This window comes from Saimiri boliviensis, chromosome 6 (genome assembly GCF_048565385.1).
Source record: "Saimiri boliviensis isolate mSaiBol1 chromosome 6, mSaiBol1.pri, whole genome shotgun sequence".
NCBI lineage: Eukaryota > Metazoa > Chordata > Mammalia > Primates > Cebidae > Saimiri > Saimiri boliviensis.
This window is the reverse complement of record NC_133454.1, coordinates 120,110,990-120,119,797: the sequence shown is the minus strand read 5'-3', so window position 1 is coordinate 120,119,797 and position 8,808 is coordinate 120,110,990. Positions and strand designations below refer to the sequence as shown.

The window sequence follows — 8,808 nt, the reverse complement described above, 5'->3', positions numbered from 1 at the left end:
GGCACCTGTAGTTCCAGCTACTCAAGGGTCTGAGGCATGATAATTGCTTGAACCCCAGATGCGGAGGTTACAGTGAGCCCAGGTCATGCCACTACACTCCAGCCTCCAGTCTGGGTGACAGAGTGAGACTCCAACTAAAAAAAAAAAAAAAAAAAAAAAAAAAAAAAGAGAAACAATAACAGGGGCCACGACAAAAACTCAGCATCATGTGATTAAACTCCATCAGAGCCAAACCACATAGGTCTGCAGGTCATGGCCATGGCCCACCAGCTCTGGGCTCCTCAGTTCTAAGATTCTGCTCTCCAGCTCCCTCCCACTGGTCATCAGTGTTGTGACTTGTGCCCTGGGTGACAGTCATATCTGCTTTTGGAACATTTCTTCCCCTATCTGCAAGAGGCAAGTCACCCCTACCGTCTCCCCAGATAAACATGTCCTCGGGACTTTCCCCAGTGAACCGGCCCAGGCCCTGGCCCCCAGTACCCTGGAGATGGAGGCTGGGAGGTAAGAAAGACGCTGCACCCCTCTTTTCTTTGCTGCTTTCCTCTCCTGGGTGTTTATCTGCAGGCCACACTGCTTTCAGAAGTCTATCCCTTCATCTACCACCCCTTGAACATCTCTGATGGCAGGCCAGCACTCTCTCAGCTCTCTGGGATGGCATTTGTCTCATCTGCCAGCCTAGTGATCTTGCCAAGAGAGGAAGGAACTGGGTCTGCTGTGACCTGAACTTCGTCACCCATACCATCAGAGCTGGTGACCTAAGCTTCCTCCAAGTTGAGGGGTGGTGCAGCTCCATTGAAGCCTCCTCTTCTCTCCTCCAGGCTCTGCCTGCCTCACAGAGAGCACATGGCTCTGACGACAGTGTCCAAAGGAAGACCTGGGATGGAGAGCTCTGCTTTCTCACCATCTTCTCCGCCTGGCTTCTCCAACATGTTAAAAATTCACGGTGGCTCCCACCTGTAATTCCAGCACTTTGGGAGGCCAAGGCAGGCGGATCATGAGGTCAGGAGTTCGAGACCAGCCTGAACAACATGGTGAAACCCTGTCTCTACTAAAAATACAAAATAAGCCAGGTATGATGGCATGTGCCTATAATTCCAGCTACTCAGGAGGCTGAGGCAGGAGAATCACTTGAGCTGGGGAGGCAGAGGTTGCAGTGAGCTGAGATTGTGCCACTGCACTCAAGCCTGGGCAACAAAACTCACTTTTTTGCTGATATCTATGGTGCTTTTTTTGGCTAGAATCTATAGCTTTTTCGAGACTCTGTTTATTTTAGCTTTTAGCCTTCCTGATATCATTCTTACAAATGTTGCCTGGGGACACTCTTTCCATTCATTTACTCAGCCAGTACTTACTGAGCACCTATTTGGCAAGTACTGGGCAGCAACTGAGAATGAAACAGTGAAAAGTTCGGAAAGGTCTCTGACTGAGGGAGGGCCTATTCTGCTGGTGCTCTGAAGACAGTAAAACAAGACAACGTGACAGAGGATGCTGAGAATCCAGTAGGTGACTACTCACATGGGAAAATCAGGGAAGGTCCCTACAAAGGAGACATATCTACTAAAACCTCAATAAAGAGAAGCAGCCAACCATGCAAGGATTTAGAGGGAGAGCAGTTCTGGCAGAGGGGCCAGCAAAGAGAAAGGCCCTGAGGCAGGCAGGAGCTTAGCATGGGAGGGGAACCTGGAAGGTCGGCTGGCTGGACTCGGGTGAACATGGGGCTGAGATGAGGTCAGAGGAGGGCAGAGGCCACATCCCCCTGGCCTCTTAGGTCAGGGTGGGGCTGGCTCGCAGGAGTGCTAAGGCTGACTCTGATTCGGCCTGAGGTCGGTGTCCCTCTCAATCAGACTCACTTGTGGTCCCCTATAGCCCGCAGGCTTGCTGAAAGTGCCCCGCTTCCTTCCTCACCGCAGCCTCTGTGCAATCCGAATTGCATAGTGAATTTCCCTGTCACTCAGGAGCCTGGGCAGGGCTTGACCCCTAGTTCAGTTACCAGGAACCAGTCCTCCCCCACCTTCCTGCCCTAACCCCCACTGGGTCTCAGTCTCTGCATCTGTGAAGTGGCTGAGCGAGACCAAATGACGCAGGCAGCCTTTCCACTTCTTTCTACCCACGGCGCCTTGGAGTTTGATTGGTAGAGGATGAAGTGACTGCGGGATCCTGGCGAGAAGTGAAACTGAAAGAAAAAATTCCTCCTGGCTCTAGGGAGGTCGGCAGAGGGGGTTTGGAGTAACAGGCAGAGGTAGAGGAGGAGGGAGGTTTTTAGAAAGCTGACCGGCAGGAGCTCTGTGACCCAGGCTTTCACTTCTCCTAAACACCCAACTGCGCCATGTGATGCAGGCCGGCGACTGCGGATAGGGCCAGTGAAAGGGGAAGCCGGGGGAGCCCAGAGTTTCTCAAGAAGCAGAGAGAGGGACAGAGGCTGAGCCTGGAAGGAGGGCTGGAGGGGCCTGGGAGGGGAGTGGAGGCAGTGGGGGTGAGGGGGACAGGGACAGGTAGAGAAGACGGCAGGGGCAGCAGGGTCACTGGGGCAGAGGGAGCCCCTACCCCACCCCAGGGCAGGCCAGCTGTCATAAGGAGAGGGGACAACAGGAAGGGGCGACAGACGGGGAGGCCAGGGGAAAAGAGGAGGCGGAGGGGCTTCGAGGTGGAGCAGTGAGGGTGGCAGTGTGAAGCAGAGGAGGGGGAGCACGGGGAGGAAGGGTTAGGGGTGGGGGAGGGAGAGTGGGGTTGAGGATTAGGGAGGAGGTCGTAGAGTCGGGGTAGTGAGCAGAGGAGGACTAGAACGGTAGGGCAGGAAAGGGAGAGGGGACAGGAGAGGAGGGCGGGCCGTTGGGTGTGGGAGAGCAGAGGAGAGCCGCGGGGGGCCCGGCACGGAGCCAGGATGCCCGCGCCACGCGCCCTGGGGGAGCAGCCCCGCTTGCCCCGGGAGCGTCGGCCGCTGCTGCCTCGCGGCACGCGGGGCCCTCGACGGTGGCGGCGGGCGGCGGGCGCCGCGGTGCTGCTGGTGGAGATGCTGGAGCGCGCCGCCTTCTTCGGCGTGGCCGCCAACCTCGTGCTCTACCTCAACAGCACCAACTTCAACTGGCCCGGCGAGCAGGCGTCGCGCGCCGCGCTGGTCTTCCTGGGCGCCTCCTACCTGCTGGCGCCCGTGGGCGGCTGGCTGGCCGACGTGTACCTGGGCCGCTACCTCGCGGTGGCGCTCAGCCTGCTGCTCTACCTGGCCGCCTCGGGCCTGCTGCCCGCCACCGCCTTCCCCGACGGCCGCAGCTCCTTCTGCGGAGAGATGCCCGCGTCGCCGCTGGGGCCCGCCTGCCCCTCGCCCGGCTGCCCGCGCGCCTCGCCCAGCCTCTACTGCGCGCCGGTGCTCTACGCCGGGCTGCTGCTCCTCGGCCTGGCCGCCAGCTCCGTCCGGAGCAACCTCACCTCCTTCGGGGCTGACCAGGTGAGTGGGTGGTGGGAGGCCTGCCCGGGCCAACTCCCGCGGGGGTGGAGGGAAGCAGGGCTGGCCCCCAGCGTGACCCGGGACACACCGCTTCCCCTGCCTGCGCCTGCTTTCCTGAAGGAAGAGGGGTGCTAGCCCTTGCAGAACATGGCAACCGCAGTGGGAACAACCATGGCTGGATTTTGGGGTTTTTTTTTTTGAGACGGAGTTTCCCTCTGTCGCTCAGGCGGCAGTGAATGGTGCCATCTCGCCTCACTGCAACATCCGCCTCCCCAGGTTCAAGCGATTCTCCCGCCTCTGCCTCCTGAGTAGCTGGGACTACAGGTGCCCGCCACCATGCTTGGCTAATTTTTGTGGTTTTTTTTTTTTCTTTCTTTCTTCCTCCTACCATAAATGAAGTGTACTTTAAGTATTTTTTTTTTTTTAAAGATGGGTGTCACCATGTTGGTCTCGAACTCCTGACCTCAGGTGATCCGCCCGCCTCCGCCTCCCAAAGTGCTGGGATTACAGGGGTGAGCCATGTGCCAGGCTGGTTGGTCTTCTTTGAGCTACGTGTAGTCCCTACGCTAAGCACTCTCACTCATTTCATCCTCTTCACTACTAGAAATTAGTATGCCCGTTTTACGGAGAAAGACGCTGAGACGTTTCATGGCAGTAATCAACTTGTCCAAGGTAACCTGGAGAGCAGGTGGAGGGGCGCGTAAGGGCTGCTGGACTCTGGGTCTCCCCATGCGCCCCGTCTCGGTGTGTTATGGGGCTGTGAGTGAGGGGCAGGAGCCAGCCAGCCTCGTCCCACCGGCAGAGCTGCAGGTTGTCAGGCTGACTTGCTCAGATCCCAGCTCCGCCCTTCACTAGCTGGAGGCACATGGGCAAATAGTTCGACTTCTGAGCCTCCCTGTGTTCCCCCTTGGACAGAGCGTGGCATATAGAATAAATGTAATACATATCTGCTCAGTAAATGAGTAAATGCCAACAACATGGCTCTATTTTGATAGCTGTGCCCAGTGGGATATTAGGCAATAATTTAGACTAAAATGTAATATTATTAAATAACCACATATGGTGCGAATGAGAAAAAGGTCTGCATACAGATAAGAGCGCAGCCGCGTGGAAAGACGAGGTGTCCACGAAAGGAAACGAGAAAGACTGTCACAGTAGTAGAGTCAGGACATTGGATTCCTTGCACTTTTTTCTTAATTGTCTCAGTTTTTTAAATGTTCTTTGATTGCATATGTTATACGCATAAATGGGACATTTTTCAAGACGATCATTTCATCCCACTGGAACCCACAATTCAGCACCCAGCAGTTTTCAGTGTCCTTGACAAGGAGTCACTTGTCCAGCTTGTTTAGGATCCTTTGATGATGAGGACTTTGTGCCCCAGAACAGCCCTGGTCTTTTGTTTTGTTTTGTTTTGTTTTGAGACAGTCTCGCTCTGTTGCCCAGGCTGGAGTGCAGTGGTCTCAGCTCACTGCAAACCCCACCTCCCAAGTTCAAGCAATTCTCCCTGCCTCAGCCTCCAAGGCAGCTGGGATTACAAGCACCTGCCACCACACCAGGCTGATTTTTGTATTTTTTTAGTAGAGACAGGGCTTTACCACTTGGCCAGGCTGATCTTGAACTTCTGACCTCAGGTGATCCACCTGTCTCAGCCTCCCAAAATGCTGGGATTACAGGCATGAGCCACTGCGCCCAACCAACCCTGGCTATTTCTTACCTGTTGACATTCCTTCAGAGCTAGAGACCACCAATATTTGTCAGTGGGAATCTTTCATCTTCCCTTAACCCTATTCTTTCATTGATATGCCACTAACACCCCCAACCCAGTACCCTTAACCTGTCCTTGACCCTATTGACCTCCAGAGAGCCTCACCCATCCAGTGCCCCCTGTGGCAAAACTGCTCTTCTGGAGGCCAGGCCACTGAGCAGAGCCTCTCATGGCACCAAAAGTGGCAGCAGCTGCTATACATTCTCCCTTTGGCTAGGCACCATCTTTGGGTGGAGCAAGGGCAGGCTGCAAGGCTGCCTCATGAAGTCAGGACCTGACCCCAGGACAGTGCGGAAGCACTGAAATGGTATGAGGCAGGAATGGACATCACTGGATATGAGCTCTTCAAAAATGGCTCTGGCTGCAGTGTAGACAGCATATGGGTTAACAAGAGTGGATGTTTCACAACAGGGAGGAAGCTGCTGCAGGATTCAGGGGGGCAGTCAGATGGGGGATGTGGGGGTGGGTGGGACTGGTACCATCTGGCAACAGCTATACCCCAGGAGCTGCATGTTTCACACACTTGCTGATTTCAGAAAGGACCATCATCCATCACTCTCGACAAAGTGTCTGCTCATTCTAAAAGAACTCATTTATATCCTGAATGGGCTGCCTGGTCTTCCCCCTTAGTTACAATAGTCATATTCATTTACTTCCAATTAATAAATACAAGTGGCTGCTTCTAATGGGACCTATTCAATTTTTTCTGCTTGAAAGTCTACAGCAAGAATTATCGGTGAGCTGGCATGCCCTTCCCTGCCCATTGCCAGAAGGACCCTTCAGAATCTCCAATGGAATGCAGTTTTAAGTGCATCCGTGTGGACTATGATTTTACATTTGAAAAAGGAAGAAAAAAACTTATCTTTTCCCCAATGCAACCACAGAAAGTAAAGATTGACAAAATCTCCTTAGCTAGTGGAGCTAGAAATCTCTGAGTGGAAGGCAGTAATGAATACTGAAATTTGCAGGGGCATCGAAAGGGTGGCTGCTAAATGTAATATTTAGCAATGTAGAGAAGCATTTATTCTCTCCATTAAAATGGCTCCCAGTCCTCACTGCTTTTTTATTTTTTATTTTTTATTTTTTTATTTTATTTTATTTTTTGAGACGGAGTTTCACTCTTGTTACCCAGGCTGGAGTTCAATGGTACGATCTCGGCTCACCGCAACCTCCGCCTCCTGGGTTCAGGCAATTCTCCTGCCTCAGCCTCCTGAGTAGCTGGGATTACAGGCACGCGCCACCACGCCCAGCTGATTTTTTGTATTTTTAATAGAGACGGGGTTTCACCATGTTGACCAGGATGGTCTCGATCTCTTGACCTCGTGATCCACTCGCCTCGGCCTCCCAAAGTGCTGGGATTACAGGCATGAGCCACTGTGCCCGGCCCTCACTGCTTTTTTAAATGCAGATGCCCAGGTCCTGCTCCAGACCTGCTGAGTCAGGATCTGGCACCTGGGTCTGGGAGATTTGGGGGCAGCCAGTGCAGCTGACCGGAGCTAACGGACCAGAAGGGGCCTGGGGCCTGGCTGTTGCTGATTGATCCAAATCCTGGGTAAAGATTTTCAGCCCATCTGCCCTTGCTGGGAGGCCTGAAAAAAAAAATGTTTTTTCATCAGCTCAGAACTCGCTCTTGGGGCTGTGCCTTGGACCACCTCTGCCATATATCAGAAGGACGAAAGTTGGGTGAAAGGATGGGTCACAGTAGGCTTCTCTGCTTGCCTCTCCGAACTGCAGAGGAAATCCTCACTCACACTTCTGTTCTTTCGATAATGTGCATACATCATTTTAAATAATGTGCATCAAAACGGAGATCTTTACTGGCTTTTTTTCTGATTATAAAAGTAATGAATAGTGTAGGTTGCTTAGTCAAAGACAAAGGGATAACTCAACCAGAAATGAACAAGTGGCATTCGAGACATCTGTTGTATGGGCTTCTCTGCGACAATAAAAAAGCAGTGTGTGTCATGGGTATGCCAAAATCAGCGAGGCCAAATGTCCTGATCTTTAGCAAGTGACTCCCCAGAGAAGGATTCATTCATTCATTCAGCAAATATTTATCCAGCGTCTATTTAGTGATCAGAGACTAGGAAAGTGTCAGAACACCCACCACCCACTGACCCAAGAAGTGTCTCTGTAGGAGGGAGGGGTACAGGTACCGAGAGCGTCCCAGACACCCTGGGCCCTCACGGTCGTCCCTTCCTGACTGGCAGGTGATGGATCTCGGCCGCGATGCCACCCGCCGCTTCTTCAACTGGTTTTACTGGAGCATCAACCTGGGTGCTGTGCTGTCACTGCTGGTGGTGGCTTTTATTCAGCAGAACATCAGTTTCCTGCTGGGCTACAGCATCCCCGTGGGCTGTGTGGGTCTGGCATTTTTCATCTTCCTCTTTGCCACCCCCATCTTCATCACCAAGCCCCCCATGGGCAGCCAAGTGTCCTCCATGCTTAAGCTCGCTCTCCAAAACTGCTGTCCCTGGCTGCGGCACCGACACTTGGCCAGGTAAGGAGGGGCTCTGGGTGCAGGGAGCCTCCGAGCCTGGAGAAGTGCTGGACTGCTCCTGGGGAGGCATGGACCAGGTGCCAGATGTTCTGGTTCAGCTACAGTGATAGGTTTTTATGATGATCTGCTCCCCAGTGGGCTAGAACTGTCCATTGTGACTGAGGATGAAGGTCAAGGTTGTGGTGGTGGTGGTGGTATTATTGGAGGCCATCTACATGTAGAATGTGTGAAGATGGGGCTGGGCACAGTGGCTATGCCTCTAATTCCAGCACTTTGGAAAGCCAAGGCTGGTGGCTACCTTGATTCCAGGAGTTTGAGACCAGCCTGGGCAACATAGCAAAACCCCATTTCTTAAAAAAAAAAAAAAAAAAAAAAAAAAAAAAAAAAAAATACAAAAATTAGCTGGGCGCAGTGGCTCACACCTGTAATCCCAGCAGTTTGGGAGGCCGAGGCGGGAGGATCACCTGAGGTCAAGAGTTCAAGACCAGCCTGACCAACATGGAGAAACCACATCTCTACTAAAAATACAAAATTAGTCGGGCATGGTGGCACATGCCTATAAACCCAGCTATTCAGGAGGCTGAGGCGGGAGAATCGCTTGAACCTAGGAGGCAGAGGTTGTGGTGATCTGAGATTGTCCCATTGCACTCCAGCCTGGGCAATAAGAGCAAAACACCGTCTCAAAAAAACAAAAAGCAAAAATTAATGGGGTGCGGTGGCATGTGCCTGTGGTCCCAGCTACTTGGGAGGCTGACATAGAAGGAGGTTGAGGCTGGAATGAGCTATGATGGTGCCACTACACTCCGGGCTGGGTGACAGAGCAGAAATAAAAGAAAAACTGTGAGGATGATCATGGTCTCAACAGTGCTGATGGTGACAAGGATGAAGATGATGGCGTTGGTGTCTACATTAAAGGCACAAACATTGGCAGTGGGGATGACAGTGGCATTAAAGGAGGGGATGGTGGGGATGATGGTTTGGGTGAAGGTTATTGGGATATAATATGAATAATTCCACATTACCCTGTTACTACCTATCACAGCGTCTTAGGAAATTGGCCAGACCTGCTCCCCGATTAGCTGACATCCAAGGGAGGAA

The 8,808-nt window shown here is 52.8% G+C and overlaps 1 protein-coding gene across 4 annotated transcripts in view; it reads left to right on the top strand.

Annotated features, from left to right (window-relative positions):
* Window positions 1–2,037: 2,037 nt before the first annotated feature.
* Window positions 2,038–8,808, top strand: part of SLC15A3 (solute carrier family 15 member 3) — a 16,429-nt gene continuing 9,658 nt past the window's right edge. The window contains exons 1-2 of one of the 4 annotated variants that reach the window (XM_074401553.1): window positions 2,038–3,442; window positions 7,421–7,710. In XM_074401553.1, the coding sequence (XP_074257654.1) occupies window positions 2,882–3,442; window positions 7,421–7,710 (851 nt within the window). In that variant the 5' untranslated portion in view covers window positions 2,038–2,881. The remainder of the gene's footprint in view (window positions 3,443–7,420; window positions 7,711–8,808) is intronic. The other 3 variants (XM_074401552.1, XM_039470455.2, XM_039470456.2) reach the window with 3 other exon arrangements.